The sequence below is a fragment of the Euprymna scolopes genome, chromosome 46, assembly GCF_053919585.1.
Source record: "Euprymna scolopes isolate OS-2025 chromosome 46, ASM5391958v1, whole genome shotgun sequence".
NCBI classification, from domain to species: domain Eukaryota; kingdom Metazoa; phylum Mollusca; class Cephalopoda; order Sepiida; family Sepiolidae; genus Euprymna; species Euprymna scolopes.
The window spans coordinates 168,670,686-168,689,304 of NC_136527.1; the positions used below are offsets into that span (position 1 = coordinate 168,670,686).

At 31.4% G+C, this 18,619-nt stretch overlaps 1 protein-coding gene across 1 annotated transcript; it reads left to right on the plus strand.

Moving 5' to 3' along the window:
* Window positions 1-6,616: 6,616 nt before the first annotated feature.
* LOC145271093 (uncharacterized) lies at window positions 6,617-17,789 on the plus strand. Its single transcript, XM_080126637.1, has 3 exons — window positions 6,617-6,774; window positions 13,897-14,006; window positions 17,520-17,789. The coding sequence occupies exons 1-3, from the start codon at window positions 6,759-6,761 to the stop codon at window positions 17,694-17,696; spliced, it is 303 nt and encodes a 100-aa protein (XP_079982763.1). The 5' UTR covers window positions 6,617-6,758; the 3' UTR covers window positions 17,697-17,789.
* The last annotated feature ends 830 nt before the right edge of the window (window positions 17,790-18,619 follow it).

Consider the following 18,619-nt stretch of genomic DNA (forward strand, 5'->3'; position numbering starts at 1 on the left):
TACACATATATATATACATATATACGCATATATATACATATATATACACATATATATACATATATATATATACACACATATATGTATACATATATATACACACATATATATATATACATATATACATATATATACACATATATATACATATATATACACATATATACATATATATACACATATATATATACATGTGTATATAGATATACACATATATATACACACATAAATATATATATATATATATATATATATATGTCTGAAAAAATCAATAAGAAAATATTAATGTTTATACTTTTTCTGTAATTGTTTTCTATTTGTTGAGGTGTAGGAAAACAAAAATTATTTTCAAAAGCATAGATATCTATCTCTCTCTCTCTCTCTCTCTCTCTCTCTCTATATATATATATATATATATATATATATATATATATATATATATATATAGAGAGAGAGAGAGAGAGAGAGAGAGTTAGAGAAAGATATATGTTTTTGCTTTTGAGATAGGTTTTGAATGAATTCAATTATTTACGAAAGTCCATTTTGTTGGGAAGAATTTTCACTTGAACCAATTTGGTACCCCAACATGGGGCGCGGCATATATATTGCTTTTAAAATATAATTATCCATTGACACGTGTTTCGTCGTCTAATTGTTCGAATCTAGCGAGATTAGAAATTAGACACGCGTTTCGTCTTCAAATTGTCTGAATCTAGCGAGATGAGAAATGAGCCTAAACTCTTAATCCGTTCGTCAATCTCGCACTATTGTTAAAAAAATACTGCGATTTACTTAGGGTTTTTTTTTTGTTTTTGTTTTTGCGATACGTTTTGTAATAAATTCAATTATTTCCGAAAGTGCATTTTACCTAGATGCAAGTTGGGAACAATTTTTCCTTTAACAAATTTTGTATCCTCACATGGGGAGCGGCATACATATTGTTTTTAAAATATACTTTTCCACTGACACGTGTTTCGTCGTCTACGACTCATCAGAGTGGCTAAATCTAGCGAGATTCGAAATCAGGACCCACAGTTACTAGCCTAAACTCTTAACCCGCTCGTCCATCTCGCACGATTGTTTGGATCTTTGATGATTTATATGTTATACGTAAATAATTGAATTCATTCAAAACGTATCGCAAAAACAAAAACAAATAACATCGGACAATACAATAAAACAAAGTTTGCTTTCATTGAAGACATATTCAGAGCACTCCAAACTGAAAACCCATACAAAGCGTTGAAGGAAGATATCCTCGAACAGACAAGCACATCGGAACCAGCACAGTTAAAGTTCAATACAATGAAAAAATGAGTATAATAATATGGTAGTATATTTCATATGCGAAGGAGTAGTGAAAAACAAAAACAAAACTCTGAATGTGTTGAAACAAATATAGATTTCATTATATTAAAGAGGTGACATTTTTTTTTTAAATATGGAAAAATTATTGTCCTTTTCTAAGTGAAGTCGGTCAAGGTCATTATTTTTTTTACTTCGTTCGAAATTTTATTATTAAAAAGAATGAGAAATCAGTATTTCTGGTGAATATAGTTTCATTATATTATTAAGGAAAAGAAAAATAAGAAATTCGATGTTGAGGTGAATGCGTTAAAACAAATATAGTTTTCATTATATTACTAGGGAGTAGAGAATAGATTTAAAAACATCGATGCTACTTAAATACATTAAAACAAATATTTGATTTATATGGTGTTTTGGTGATGCGTTTACACAAATATATGTTTAATTATATTATGATGCTGGAGAAAGGGGAAAAAGAAAGAGAAAGTTAGATTGATATAAGTTAGATTATAAAGATGTTATGCGATTTAGGTTTTATTAATTTTATTTGAATTCCATATATTATATCTATATAATTATAGTAACAAGAGAGAGAGAAAGATTGATATAAATTTGATTAAAAGATGTGATACAATTTAGTTTTTAGTATTTTTATTTGAATTACATATATTATATCTATATTATTATAGTACGTGAAAGGAGAGAATGATGGGTTCTGTGGATTAGAGAGAGGGGTTCAATAGGTAAGGTGAGAAAGAGCGTATGAAAGGAAAGTGAGAGGGAGACTAGGAGATAGAGGGTTTCAATAGGTGAGAAAGAGAGTATGAAATGAAAGTGAGAGGGAGACAAGGAGATACAGGGTTTCAATAGGTGAGAAAGAGCGAAAGATACAGTAAAGTAGAAAAACGTTTTAAAGTAAATGTTACAAATATTTTTTAGCCTCTTCTATTTTGTTAGATTTTTTTTGCCCAGACAATGCTGGATATCCTTGCTAGTTGATCATGAATGTTAATAAGAATGCGTTAACATTTGATTGTAATGATCATCATCAATTAATGCAAGATGTAATAATTTAAAATGTAATCATTCACATAAAAATCGTGATATGGATCGAAAATTGTTCCCATTAATCATTTAACAAAAGGCAATGAATTACCAATCACCAACAGCTGGCTGTGTGATAATCCACACAAATGGGCAATACTGACCAAAGGGTTCGTCAGTTCGAATTCTGTAGGTTGCAAATAATAATTTTTATTGTGAATGTTCTTATTTGTTTGCCTCTACACGAGGGCAAAGTTAGACAAAAGGTCATTTTTTAATGTGTGGTATATCCGACTAAAAATGCAACACCAAAATCGAACACGTCAATATCGGAGACTATTAATTCATAAAAATACACATGTCATATCGGGATGATATTGATTCATAGAAATACACATATCGTAGAGCAAGTAAATATCGGGATCATATTGATTCATAAAAATACACATATTTCATAAAGCAAATCAATATCGGGGTCATATTAATACAAAAAATAAGAGACATATGCCATATAGTAAGTCAGTATCCGGATCATATCGGTTAATAAAAATACACATGTCATATAACAAGTCATTATCGGGATCATATCGATTCATAAAAATACATGTCATATAGCAAATGTACGAGATCATCAATATCAAGAATTATTTTGTATACTTTGTAAACATTAAAGATTATTTCACGTTTTAAGTTGAACTTATATCAGTACGTTCAATTCTTGCAGTAAAATAATAATGGTAAAAACCACTTGTTTTGATTATTTAGTTCAGTAATGATATCTGAGTTGAGCGTTTACAAGAGAGAAACGGGTTAGTAGGAGAATTCAGTGCTCGTACGCGCTTGTATTTATAGTCGTTGAAAGAGTTTCTGTTGAAGGAGAGAGAAAGAGAAAATTGTTCAATGCGATTTCGTGTTGGTAGGAGCGTGCGTGTGGCAGTAGAGATGGGACAGAGGCTTAGTTTCTCGTTGTAAGAAAGAGTACGGGTGGGAACCGCACGTGGAAGAAAGTGGGAGTTGGTAGAGAGCCCTGCTGGGGCTTGTTATACTCACTTTGACCGGGGGCCGAAGTCCCCCAACGATGGATGTTGCTGGACAGAGCAGGGAGAAAGAGGAGTAAGAGAGAGAGAGAGAGAGAGAGAGAGGGAGGGAGAGAGCGTTCTCAGTTCTACATTTTATACACTCGATCACGTGATTGAGAGCTGGCTTGTGATTGAACAAGCCATGGAGAAAATGGATTTCAAATCTCGAACAACGAGAATACGCTCTTGCTAATCATAGAAAGTTTAAGCCGCTTCAATTATATTTTCTTTTTATTTAATTCTAATATACATTTGTATATTCATATGTACATATCTCACGGCTGATACAATTTTATAATTCTGTATGCGAGCGAAGTACTGTTGCCACATATGAGCAGTAAAACTAATATGGTTAAGCTTACACATGGAAAAGATAAGGACTAGTTGTAAAAACTGGAAAAGAAAAGGGCCAGATATTCTCGTAAAAATATAATAAATTTATAACTCAAAATATTGAAGCATTAAAGATTGATTATATAATGTCAAATTGAATTAAGAAAAAGTAATGCTGCATTTTAATGGGAAGCGTTTCAATAAAATCCCCCAATTATCTCCCTTTCATTCTTTCATTCTGTCCATTCAACTTGTTACGTCTTTTTCGCAACAACAGTCATAAAAACGTCGCTCACCTCCTTACGTGTTCTTACAATTTTGAAAACCACTAGATTCATCATAACTTTTGTTTTACTGAACAAAAATTGAAACACATTTTAACAAAGGATCTATGAACTGTAATCATTGTTTGACATTTGGTCAAAAATGAGTGAAAAGTGAAGCTTTAAAGCAGTTGTAAATAACTAAAACTGCCACTTAACCATCTATTCAAACACGGTAGTGTTTGAATGATATATTTACTTGATGAGGTATAAAAAAATGTTGATCAGTCAATCTTGTTTGAAAAACCGTGCATACAAATCTAAGTAAATTAAAAAAAATACCTAATAAAAATAGTTAATTTACAAAAAAAAAAGCCGGTTTATCACACATTCTTACGTTTCCGACTACTTCTTGATTATATTCGAAAGATTAAAGTCTAAAGTTAATTTCCAAAATGAAAAATATTTGTGCACGTACAGAAAGTCATAATGAAAAATGTTTTCACGGTGACAATCGGAAACTGACAAAAAGAAAAAAAAGTTATGTTTTTGTTGATGAGTGGACGATTCGATCATTTTTTCCTGTTATTCAACATATATTAAGATAACGGAGCAGAATTGGACGAATACAGACGAATCTGCATTCTCGTTACAATATAGAAGCTTTTGACTGGCATGTAAAAAGGGAAAAATGTGAAGTTCGGGTAGAAAAGAGAGAAAGTACACATAAAAAATCGACGTGTAAAGCCGAGGACGATAATATGGTCGGAGGAAGAAAATATATGTACACCTAGCGAAATGAACGATGACGAAACACTTACAAGTGATACCGAAACAGGAAAGTAACAGTAATAAACCTTGTGTTCACAAAAGAAAAGAGTTTATTTTTTTTGCTTTATTTATTTGCCCTTTTGCCGCATAACGGCTACATACATTTTTTTGCAATCATAGAGAAACATTGTAATACGATTTCTTTGTAATTTACAAGTTTGAAGTGACGTATAGTTTGAAGTGACGTCATAAAAGTTCGAGTTCCTTAATGCACTTTTTTGTTGGTTTGGACAAAAGTTTAAGATCTTTAATTTTAAACGATTGACCTTCACGCCTGATCTGAAATGGAACTCATACGTCCAGTCTGTTGTCAAGATCGCTGGAAAAATGTTTGGATCACTCTACCGATCCACTGCTGATGCACTTATAAGCCGACAAAGACTCCAAGCAGTGTCAGCCGGTATACGAGTTCGGTTTTAGGAGGTTCCGATCAAGGAACGCCTTAGTAAGTTCAGCAGCAACCCCTGGAACAATTTTCACAACACGAAAGCTTGGTGTTGATCGTTTTCACGAGGACAGAACTTGATGAGGGATTATGGCTATTCTTCTTCAATAAGAAAAGTCTGCAAGTCTGTGATCTTTTGATTCCGCAGTCCACTTGTTATAGATGTCTCCTAAAAAATAATTCAATTTCTTTGTCTGCTTTGGTAGCAACTTCGCAGAAGCAATAAGTAAAAGCTCCCGTCCTAGTGATTTTTTAGAAAAGTTATATTAACAGTAAACTATTAAACTACAGAGTTCTAATACAATACAGCTGTACAAAGATAAGTGTCGCGGCAGTTAACATTAAATTACTTCAAAGTCCACAGTTAAATAGGTGCGACGAACAACACTTTCACCAAGAGACAAAGTCCCCCGTAGTTCCGTACGAATTAGTGGAGAGTTAGTTTGAGAATCTGTCAGCCACAATGATTTTATACTATTTTCGTTTCTAGTTCTATTTCACATTGTGACTGGTACAGGTGGAATTGGAATTAATGAACGCTAAACTTCCATTGAGGGCCACTTCACAATCAGGAAAACAAACCCGCGTACTCAACCGATAGTTCTTTTGAGTCGTCCAGAGGGCCCATTTAGACTCTCTTCTGTCAAGACTCGTTCTCCAACTCCGAAATCTGTTCAAAATAACTCGTGCATAAGCTTTTACATTGTGGTTATTGGTTGGGGTTTGGCGCTCTGATGCCCATTCTCGAATTACATAGTTTTAATAGCAAAAAAATATTTCCTACAAAAGAGATGTTCTGAACCTGTCTCTACTTTATCGTTATTTCCATGGCAAGGGCTCAACTAAGCTCCAGTTCATGGTTCCCTCTTGCCAAACTTTCAAAACCCCCTTCGACTAGCTACAACCACTATATACGGTATTCCCCCTCAATCTGTGCCTAAATCTAAACGCAAATTCCATGAAAAAGTTTCCTTACCAGACATGTCCCCTGTGGAACACTGTTCCGTTGGCCTGCTTCTCGGTTTAATACAACACGATAGCCTAAAAATCCAATGCAAAAAAGTTCTTGAGTTGTCCACATAAATAATCAAATTCCACTTAATTTACATCATTAACGATTATTACATTACCACATTACATACATAGACCCTGATCCTCGAGTGGCTTTCGGACCTTGATAAGTATTGACTCCCAAGTAATTAAAGAAATGCTCAAAATGGAAATATATGAAGAGCGGTAGAAGAAGAGGAAGCCAGTCATTTTGATTGGTTGTCAGATTAAAAGTGGGTGGAGCTAAATAAAAAAAACACGTGTTTTCTCTCTGCTCATTCGATTATACGACATCTGATTTCGCCAGTGAAGAAAGAATAAAAGAAAGAAAACTATTTTCAATCATAAAAACACGTCGAATTGTGAAAGTGAATAATTTTCTCTGGTTTGAGGAAATCAATCAATATGCACAGGTTTCAAAGTAAGTAAAAGAGTTGTTCTTTTTAAAATTCTTCCCAGTAATAATTTCCCAGTATTTAGAACATTATTATTTTTACATAATTGCTCCATTTTACGAGAGTGACACAATCAAAATTCTGATCTTTTCCTAACACCCTTCGTTCAAATCTTCCACATCTTCAGTTATTCGCTAATACTTGTGTACAGTTCCCACACTGACACCAAACTGTGCAATTATTGTTTATGTAGATACACGACGATCCTTATCCACGAAATTCTTGTTTAATTTAATAGCATGATTTTTTTTTTAATTCTTGTTCAATTTTACAATAAGGGCGCAGTCGGAATTAAATCCTGTTTTCTTACATGATAAAAAAGGTAAATTCCATCCAGAAATGATCATTTAATTTTTAACATTTACAATATTTACAATAATGATATAAATATTTATACTATGTATTAATTATCACTGCCAACATTTACAAAAAAAATAACTGAATATAATCTTGTTTACAAAGCATCTTCAGAATTGTTTTTTTTTTATTCATTAAAAATAGCTTAATTTTTATTATTTGATTGATAGGTAAAGTCAATAACCTGATGTTTTTTTTTTTTTTGTTATAATAAGAAACACTGAAGTTCCTTTTTCTCACAGGACGGTGTCTGAACTTTGTCGTCGTTGGCGGCTCCCACTAATGTTTGAGTGTTGAATTATATTATGTGCCTCTATTCTTGCCCATGAAAAGTATGACTTCGAAAAAATCATCAATGGTGGAAGAGTCGCGGAGAAGGGTATAGGAAGGATGAGATTATTATTGACATTGTCTTTCCTCTTCTCCTTTGTATTGAATCAACATTGTCTTTCCTAGTCAAAGTCACGTTACAATGATTGTCCCTTTTAATTTTAATGCTATTTCCTCTTGATAACACCGTCGTTATTAATACGTATTCAAACATTATTTTGTTTCATTTATTCCTTGATAACAACGATATCCTCCCGTAATAATATAATAAAATATATTTAGCACATTATTTTTACTCACTTTCACCCACACCAAGGCATATCGCAACTTGGACGTAAAGGGCTACTATTTGGGACCATGCATTAAACAGATTTCCAGGATGTCGGACCACGTTACATTTAAACTTCTTCTCATGAATATAATCATAGAAGCAGGTAAAGGAAAGGGAATTCCAACGTCTAGATGTTTGAGGAAATAAACTATTAGAATAAAACGCTTTTTGGCATATAGGTATATTAACAGTAAAGAGGTGTTATTTTGCTGCTAAGCGAGTTTGTCAGGGATATGTTCGTCGAGGGAGCACAAATACAACGAGTTCATCAGAACACATTTCATTCATATAATTGTAAAATAGACACAGAGATGCAACATTGCGGCGATGCGCCAGGGTTTGGACTTTAGTTGACAAAGTGGAGCATTCGATAGAATACTGTTTTGGGGCCTTATTTAACGTGGTAAAGACTAATCAACTTTTTTGCAGTCGCCTTCCGACACCGCTGATTTGCTTGTCTTTGCCTTCTTCGTCGATGCGGTATGACACATGTAATGTACTGTATAATTACACACATCATGGATATTCAGAATGTTCAGCATTTAAATGTTCATCACATTCAACTCACCAAATGTATTATTATATAATCGGCTTTTAAATAACATTGGGGAATTCCCAATAATATATTCAGGTAAATGAATTAGATTAACTGTAATGTAGTCAATCAAACAATTTCATTTGTTTATTTCAAAATTATTAGAAAATAAATGATCATAAAATAGTTTAATTTCTAACCATGCACTTTCAATGCTTTCAAAATTCAAAATTATTTTGAAATAAATAAATGAGATTTTGATTTACTACATCACAGTTAATCAAATTCATTTCAAACCTGCTTAATCTGTTATTCGAACGTATCACACATGTGCATTCGTGAAACAGGCGAGAAACAGGAAACATCGGATCAGCATCACGTGCCGTTTTTTTTTTAAATTCTGACCTCATAACAAGTTTTTTTCGCGATTAAAACCGATTAACGTTAATAGTCTATGTACCGATTTTCAAGTCTGTAAATAAAAAAAAACATCGTTGATCATTGTTCTCACACACATACATTCTCACTTTTATAGATGTTATATAGATAAGAGTGTTTCGCAAACAGGTCATATCAGGATGATCATTTTAATGGTGTCTATCCATTTAACTACAACAAACAGAAAGCTTAGATGTCACGCCTTCTGTAACGCTAACACTTGCATTCAAACCATTAGAAACCTTTTAGAACCTTTAAATTCTTTGTGAGTTCCAAGTTCGATCTTAAATCTACTATGTGGACAAATTTTACCAAAACATAACCTAAAAGTAACAACATTTTTTCAATATTTTTTTCTGAATCGTCTTGTTTATAGCATATAAAATTTTGAAGAATTTATTGCTGCAAGAAAATATAATAAATTTTACTGTGATCTTATGTGTGTGGACGCATAACTTTTGCTACGGAAATTATATATATATATATATATATATATATATATATATATATATATATATATATATATATATATATATATATATATATATATAACAATTACAATTAAATTTACCAAAATGATCCAAGATGGTAAAACTAAAGTATATTATAAATATTAAAGAATTAATATTTATAAAGTAATCTCAACCAGATGTAAAAGCTCGATACAACCAAATAGGAGATAGCGCTTATTATCAGAGCACACAGTTAATAAAACATGTTAAAAATACTTTAAAAAAGAGTTAAAAATATATTTAATCTGAAAAGGAAACACTTGATAAGGGGATAGTCATTAACCGCGGATTTTCGAAGAAATACTTTCCTTCTCATCAGAGGGTAGGAATTAGCAAAATGCGGGATCGGATTTTGCATACAAAAGTATTTGATGAAACAACAAGTAAATCAAAGATCTTACTTGATAACAAAAAGTGATGCACAGGGAATATGGTGAAGACAAAGGTGATTACACGTGAATGGATAGTCTGGTGAAAGGTAAATTATTCAATGACGGTGAAATCCAAATATATTACTCCAATAAAATTAATTGAGTTTCCATTTTCACAAGTAAAATCCAAGGAAATCACGTAATTAAAAGATGGTTCAAAATAATGCAAAAGGCTGAAATCCATGGAATAATTCACAAATATCTACAAAGAAAAGAAAAGGGGGAAATTCCAATGATAGTAATAAAAGAAAAATAAGATATGCTTTTCATACGACTGCCGAGACATAATAAGAAAGATCAGGGAAGAAGGAGAGGGGGGAAATTGGTGATAGCATTAAATATGAGATAAAAAAGCAAATGTCAAAATGACCCAGACAAAAAGGATGTTAAAAGGCGCGAAAAAATATGGGGCAAAAAATATAGGTCAACTGAAATGTACAGGTTATTACTTAAGAAAATGTCAGCAAGAGTTTTTAAAAGACACTAATTGGAAAAATAAATAAATTAATTAATAATTAAATAAAAAATAAAAATAATAAATAAATAATAAATAAATGAATAATAAAATATAAAAATTAAAAAAATTATCTGCAATTTCCGTCTTAGTCTTTAAATATTCCTATCTACCCACACATCTATATTCTGCATGTATATTTACTTATATTTTACTATATGCATTTACTTACATACTTACTTGCTTTATCCTGAATTTGTAGATACCAGCCATCTTCTCCCCTTATTTTTTTTTAATTATTGCGCACCTCCTGCCAAAAAAATATCACATGCAAGCAACCCTTCCTGGGTATCCATAGTCTGCCCAAGACTGAAGGAACCTGCCATATATATATATATATATATATATATATATATATATATATATATATATATATATATATATATATATATTACACAGAGATCACCACTTATCAAGGCCCGGAAGCCACTCAGGGATAAGGGTTATTGCAAGTACATTACGTTAGTGAGGAGATTTGATGAAGTGTTTACTTAAGGGGCGGTTCATTAGGAATTTGTTAACATTAGACTTGAAGACATCCAAGTTGTAGTCCGGAGGGAAGCAGGCAGACGGAACAGAGTTCAACAGGCGTGCAGTTCTAAGAAAGAAGCTTTGTTCATGAAATCCGCGTTTTGATTTAGGCACAGATATAGAGTGGGGGAAATTTTTCACAGTGGATTCAGCTAGACGGGTGCTTCTCGTGAAAGATTGGCGAGGGGGGACCAGGGATTGGAGTTCAGACGAGCACCTGCTATGAAAATAACGATAAAACAAGGATAGGCTCGCAACGTCTCTTCTGTGGGAGAGGGGCTGCAGGGTAGAGAAAAGGGCATCCCCCACTAAACCACGAAGTCTATTTTGTACTATGTCAAGGCATGATAGGCTGTTTTTGGCAGCTCCTGCCCAGATATGGCAACAGTATTCCATCCTTGGCCGTACATATATATATATATATATATATATATATATATATATATATATATATATATATATATATATGTGTGTGTGTGTGTGTGTGTGTGTGTGTGTGTGTGTGTGGCAGTACAATACGCTTAAACATATTTATTTCTTTATGGAATCAATCGTCTATTGATTATTATATATTTCGAAGAATAATTTGCTCTGTGGACTAATTTGCAAAAAAATAATCTATAATTAATTCTTTGTCTATTTAAAATATATGGCAGCTGATGTTTAGGCTATACTATTAATGTCCTGGGAAACTCACTTCTGGTTAATGCTTAGTTGTTAAATATGCAAACGATGAAATGATTTGTGACGATTTAAAATGGTATATTTTCTTTTATCGTAAACTGAATTCATTAATAAGAAAAAATTAAAATAAAATGATGAGGTTTAACCCGAGCTTTAAAAGGGGATCATTCAATCTGCAGTCGAGTACGCTACCACTCAACTCTATCTCTAAACTATTTTTAAAAAAAATCCGTTTAATATGAGAGAAATGATTTAAGGGAAAAGTTTTGTCTTCTTTGGCCGGTGTAACGTAAAATATTCATAAAGATAAAATTAATATTTTAAGATTATCGATATTTATTGGATGAATTTCTGTACAGTGCCATGCATAAAAATTACCTTTGTGTGTAATTTGAAAGAGATAGGCTTAGCCGTGTCGAAACGGCTGAGGAAGGAACTCACACACACACAAAGTTAATTTCATATATGACTAGCGGGGATGCTCGGCGTTGACTGGGTGTTTAGAAGTGTGTGTGTATTGAGGGGGGTTGAATCAAAAGAAAATGGAAACTAAAGAATAAGCACAGTAATAACCCGGTTTAAATATTATTAAAATTGTTTAAATATTATTTAAATTGTTTAAATATTATTAAAAAACGATGTTAAATTTCTTAAAAAGAATCGGAAAAACAAAACCAAAAAAAAGAGAACATCATGGAAAAATCGTGTAAGCGAACGATGTTAAAACTTCTTTAAAATAATCAGAAAAACAAAAACAAAAAACAGACAACGTGATGGCAAAAAAAGAAAAGAACGAAAAATGACATAAATAACCCTGCTTCAATATTAAAACTTTAAAAATTGAAAAAGATTATCTGATACCTCGGATCGAACCTGCAATTTAAAGCCACTTTGACCATTGTGCCATGACCGCGTGAGTGAATTTAGGTTACTTTTTATAATATTAAAACTAAGTCAAGGAACAGTGCCTTTTGCGCATGCATATTTGCCTAGATTGTCCTGAAATAACGATTTTTGCTACCCCTCCCGTGTAAGAAATTGTCTCGTTGAGGGTGAAGGGATTAATGTTTTAAGACAATAGGTTAAAACGATACCGGTTAGGTCAGGTACCATTGCCTCTGTCGAAAGATATTGCAAGACATACAAACACACACACACACACACACAAACACACACATTTTCGCTTTTAAATTATAAACTAACGGGGGTAGCCGGCGTTGCCCGGGTGCGGTAAGGTGTGTGTGCGTGGGGGGGGTAAATAAAACATAATGGAAAATAACCCTGTTTACATAGAATAAAAAACAAAACAACGAAAACAGCAAAATAAAGAATGAGCGAACGATGGTAAAACTTTTTAAAAATTGAAAAAACAAACAAAAAAAAGTGAACGTGATGAAACAACGAACGTGATGCCAAAAAGAAAGAATAAGCGAATGATGGTAAAACTTCTTTAAAAAAATCAGAAAACAAGAACAGAAAAACAAAAAGAACGTGATATAAAAACAAGAAAAACGAACGTGATGCAAAACGAACGATGTTAAAACTTTTTAAAAATCGGAAAAGCAAAAGTAAACAGCTAACGTGATAAAAAAACGAACGTAAAATGGCATGAATAATCTTGTTTCATTTAAATATTAAAGCCTTATAATCAAAAATTATTACATCACCGTTCGAACTACCTAAAGATAATGCGCCGGTCCTTTATCCTAAGAGCGCGACGCTAATTCAAGGAACAATGCTTTGTTTTGCGCATGTGTAGTTGGCTATCTCGTCATGAAGGAGCGATTTTTTTGCTACCCCTCCCTGTAGAAAAATGCGCCGTTGAAGGTGAAGCAATGAATATTTTAAGCCAATTTTTCGATATTTGCCGTCCAAAGGGTCGAGCATGAAAATGCTTCCTATGTTGGGAAAATTCATCGCCTGTGTGGAAAGTTTTTGTGAGCTATGCAAACACACGCAAACACATTTTGCCTGCTGATCAATTGCTGCATTAATCAATTGGTCGCTGTCAGTCCACAAATCTAAAGAGACCCAGGCTTGGATTTAGAAAGACTGCTTCTATTATTGGCCTTTTATCCCTCGACCGGAAGCCGCTTGACTTTAGTTATACGTCGAGACCATAAACAACATGACATTCCACAACACCAAAGTCAGCTTGATCGCCGCCATCCACCGTGTATTTGCGGAACTCTCGCCGGCGCTTGTGGAAAAGACATGCCTCCAGTTCCAGGCCCGTATCAAGCGATGATTGAGACTGAAGGCGACTACATGGAATAGATGTAACTACATAATCGTTATTCAAATTGATTTTCCTCAATAATTTTTTTTAAAATAAAGCTTTAGTGTTGTTTTCTTTAGGGTAGCAGCTTAATGCCCTCCCCCTGTATATGTGTGATCTCTGTTTTATTTTATTTTTATATTCCAGCCCTGTACTGTATTGTGTGGCTAATGTTTTTCGCTTTCCTTTTACTGGAGAATGTCTTCGCTTATCCAAGGATCAACGCAGTAAGCCTGAGCAACAGATCCAAGAGATCGGTAACAATTTCATAATAATATTGATTTGAACATCAATTATGTTTTAGCATTATATCGTTTACATAATTCCTCATGATATATAATCATATTTTATATCATTTGATTGTGTGTAATCTCCTTTCTTTATATATATATATATATATATATATATATATATATATATATATATATATATATATATTGAATATGAAAACTAGTGGCTACACATATGCAAATATGTTTTAGTGACCACCCTGCAAGGGAAAATAACATCCATAGGCCAAGAATATCTATATGTATGTAATTATATATATATATATATATATATATATATATATATATATAGAGAGAGAGAGAGAGAGAGAGAGAGAGAGAGTGAGAGAGAGAGATTAAGCACAACATCCCAAGTAGTCAACGTTAGAGCAGATAGATAAAAATAGTATTAACGTATAAGAGTTTAGTTGTGCAAACGCAGAAGTAACATATACAGTTGATTACTTCTGTCAAGATTTTTGTTTTAATATTTGGATTACTTCACATGGATTTTTAGTAAACACAAAACTGAATTTATTCCAATGGTCCAAATCACTTATGTTTAATTTTACATGTATGCATGCCAAACATTGAAAGCCTGATATCTGATATAAGCAATAATAAACTTCGATCTAATATAAATGTCAAGAATTTATAAATAAATATGCATACATATGCATACATATATAAAGGCATGCGTGTGTTTGTATTGCACCTTCCTCATGTTAAATTATTCCTACATATACATAGCTTTTATATATTGAACCATGAATGCGTATAAATATTTATGTATTAAACAATAAAGAAATTATACATTGTAATGCCTCTGTACAAAAACCATTAATATCTCTTACTCCTATTGATTTGATTTCCTTAATGATTAAATTAATATTCACAAGTAGCGTACGTGTGTGTGCGTGTGTGTTACAGCCCACACAATTGGACCGATCATGCCCAAATATATCAGGATAGTAGCTCTCACCCAAGATAGTGAACACTATTTTCCAAGGTTAGGCTGAAATATTTATGACATAAATATGATATATGTATATATATATATATATTTATATATATATATATTTATATATATTTATATATATATATATATATATATATATATATTTATATAAATATATATATAAATATATATATATAAATATATATATATTTATATATATATTTATATATATATTAATATATATATTTATATATATATATTTATATATATTTATATATATATATTTATATATATATATATATGCATATATATACATATATATGCATATATACATATATATGCATATATAAACATATATATATGTGTATATATATTTATATATATATATTTATATATATATATATATATATATTTATATATATTCATATATATTTATATATATTTATGTATATATATATATTTATATATATGTTTATATATATATATATTTATATATATATATATATTTGTATATATATTTATATATATGCATATATACACACATATATATATGTGCATATATATATATATTTGTATATATATATTCAGATATATATTTATATACATATATATATATATATTAATATACATATATATACATACATGTATATACATATATATGCATATATATACATATATATACACGCATATATATTCATATATATATATATACATATATAGATACATACATATATATGCATATATATATGTATGTACATATACATACATATATATACATATATATTTGCATATATACATATATAATCATATATATATGTGTGTGTGTGTGTATATATATATAAACGTATATATACATACATATAGATATATATATACATATATATTTGCATATATATACATATATATAATCATAGATATATGTGTATATATACATATATATATAAACGTATATATACATACATATACATATATATACATACATATATATACATATATATGCATATATACACATATATATGTGTGTATATATATGCATATATACATATATATACACATATATATTAATATATATGCGTGTATATACATATATATATATATATATATATATATATATATATATATATATATACATATGTCGAGCCTAGTGCGTTAAAAAAGAGTGAGCACAATTCTCTAAGAGGAAACTTATCTGGACAATATCAAGCTCAATAAGTATTATGTGAGCTTATATATGAGAACAATAGGAATGGGAAATAAAGTCACAAAAACTATATATTGGTGGATATAGATTGGTTCATTTCTTTCAATAAGAGGATAAGAATAATTAGTTGGGGGATAGGACTCTTTATGCCAAGGCATTTCGAAACCTAATGCTTCTCATCAGAAGAGAAAATATGCTAGCTAACATGGTGGGGATGTGGCGTCTTGCGATGGCTTCAATACATAGATCAATTACAATTATGTATGATGTTGGGAGAGTTTTATCGATTTCTTAATAAAGCAGAAGTGTATTATATAGGGTGTAATGTAGAAAGGGGTATAGGTCTTTATCATAGTCTTAAATATATGTAGTATATGTTTTAGAGTTTAAGTGGGGGCATCGTGTGGATGGGTGGTAATTCCATTTTATCGGTGTGTAAAATGTCTATTATCTATGAAGTGGCATTTTTTGACAGATGCAATCGAGATGACAACAGCACTGTGAAGTAGTGAATAATTCTGAAAGGAGTATTATGGTGATGATTTTAGGCGAAAGGGCGAATGGGTATATACTAAGCAGGGTTGAACAAGAGGGATTACATGGGGCGTTATGTTCCAGGGTTTTTATTTAGTGAGGCAAGTGAGCAAGTTATCGGGTGGGTAGTTGTAAGGCTATAATAATGGCAATGTTAGGTAATATGTAGCAATTATTAGGGGTTTTTTAAAAATTAGATATATAGGGAAGGAATGTGGATATAAGGAAGGGATAAAAAGATAGCGTAGCAAAGTATTTTGAGGTGTATTGAAGGGCAAAATAGAGTTTTGGGTGTGGATGATTGGCGTGGTGGAGTAATAGGGAGAAATGTACTATTAACAACAACAATAATAATATTAATGATGACAATAATAATGACAATAATAATAATAATAATAATAATTATTATTATTAATTATTATTATTAATATTATTATTACATTAATAATGATGATAATAATAATACATTACACCCTATATTATACACTCCTCCTTTATTTAGAATTTGATTACCCATATATAATTTTAATTGATCCTTTTCGTTCCTAATGAAGCCATCGCAAGGCGCCGCATCCCCACTACGTTAGGTAGCATCTTTATTCTTCTGATGAAAATCATTAGGCTTCGAAATGCCTTGGTATAAAGAGTCCAGAAAATACATTACTGGGGGCAACACCAAACAATAAAATATAAACATTGTTGTTTTTTTGTCTAGTAGATTGGGAATTTCATTGATTATAAATGCAACTGCTTTTTTCTTAAATAGATTACGATAGTAAACCACTCATGATTATTGTTGTATTTCTAGTGCATATTACACTTAGATATGTGCAGTTCCGATGGAGAGAAATGTTGTGGTAACGTTCCTTGCATAAATAATCGTTGGCAAGATTGTCAAGACCCGACGGAGACTTGCAGATGTGATCATTACGATGAATATTTTAATGGCAAAAATCCGCCATTCCTGCGGGAATTGATTTTTTGAATTATAAAATATTTTTAAAAAATCCACTTTACTTCTTCCCATGATTCTTGTATGAATTCCGTTTAATAATTAAACAGTCAAGAAACGTGCAAATTTGTTTTTTGTTATTTCAACTATTTTTAGACGAGTTTCATAAAAAAAGTGTTTTCATTTTAAATGATGCCAAAAAAAATTAATGTTTTTTTAATTTCGTTATTTTTTTAGATGATACCAAGAAAAGAAAATGCTTATTATTTCAGAAAAGGCCTGAAAAAACTGTTTTCAAAAGCATCGACTTTGCTCAATAAAATCAGATCAAATGCAAACGAAAACGTTTTATTTATTTAAGAAAATGGAAGGTATTACGGTGTTTTGGCTTTTAATTTTCCGTTTTACAAATACAACAAATTAATACATTTTTTAGGTTTTATAATTTGCAGATAAAGACTAGAGGAGGCTAATAAGAAATTGTTTTAATTTCAATCAATTTTCAGATGAAAATGTCGACAGCAGTTGAAACATGGAAGGCAATCTATTGTATTAGTAGCAGATACAAATGGGCATGTGTGCTCGGATTGCGCCTGAGGAAAAAACACCACGTGGTTGAGCATGAACAAAGTCGGAGCAGAGGGAGATGGACGTGTAAAGTGAAGGCGAGAATGGGCCGACTGTAACTAGCGCGTGGGCGGAAGACGGAGAAACGTGTGCCAAGTTACATGATAATAAGATGGGAGAGTAAATCCTTTTGTTAAAAAAGAAAAATGCCGACCAGGATTTATTTACGTAATGTGCGTTTATTCATATAAAGTTACAATAGTTCCTCTTAAGTAATTACCGTTAAATGATAGGAGAGCTACCCGATATACTCCGACATTACCGAGGGGAAAAAATGTTAGATATTTTTTTTTTTAATTTTATCTTTTCACATCACTCTCTCTCTCTCT

What these genes read in the sequence shown, in the direction of transcription:
- LOC145271093 (XM_080126637.1), top strand. An exon ending in GCAACAGATCCAAGAGATCG is followed by an intron (nt 14,007 to 17,519) that starts GTAACAATTTCA and finishes TTGTATTTCTAG; the next exon opens with TGCATATTACACTTAGATAT.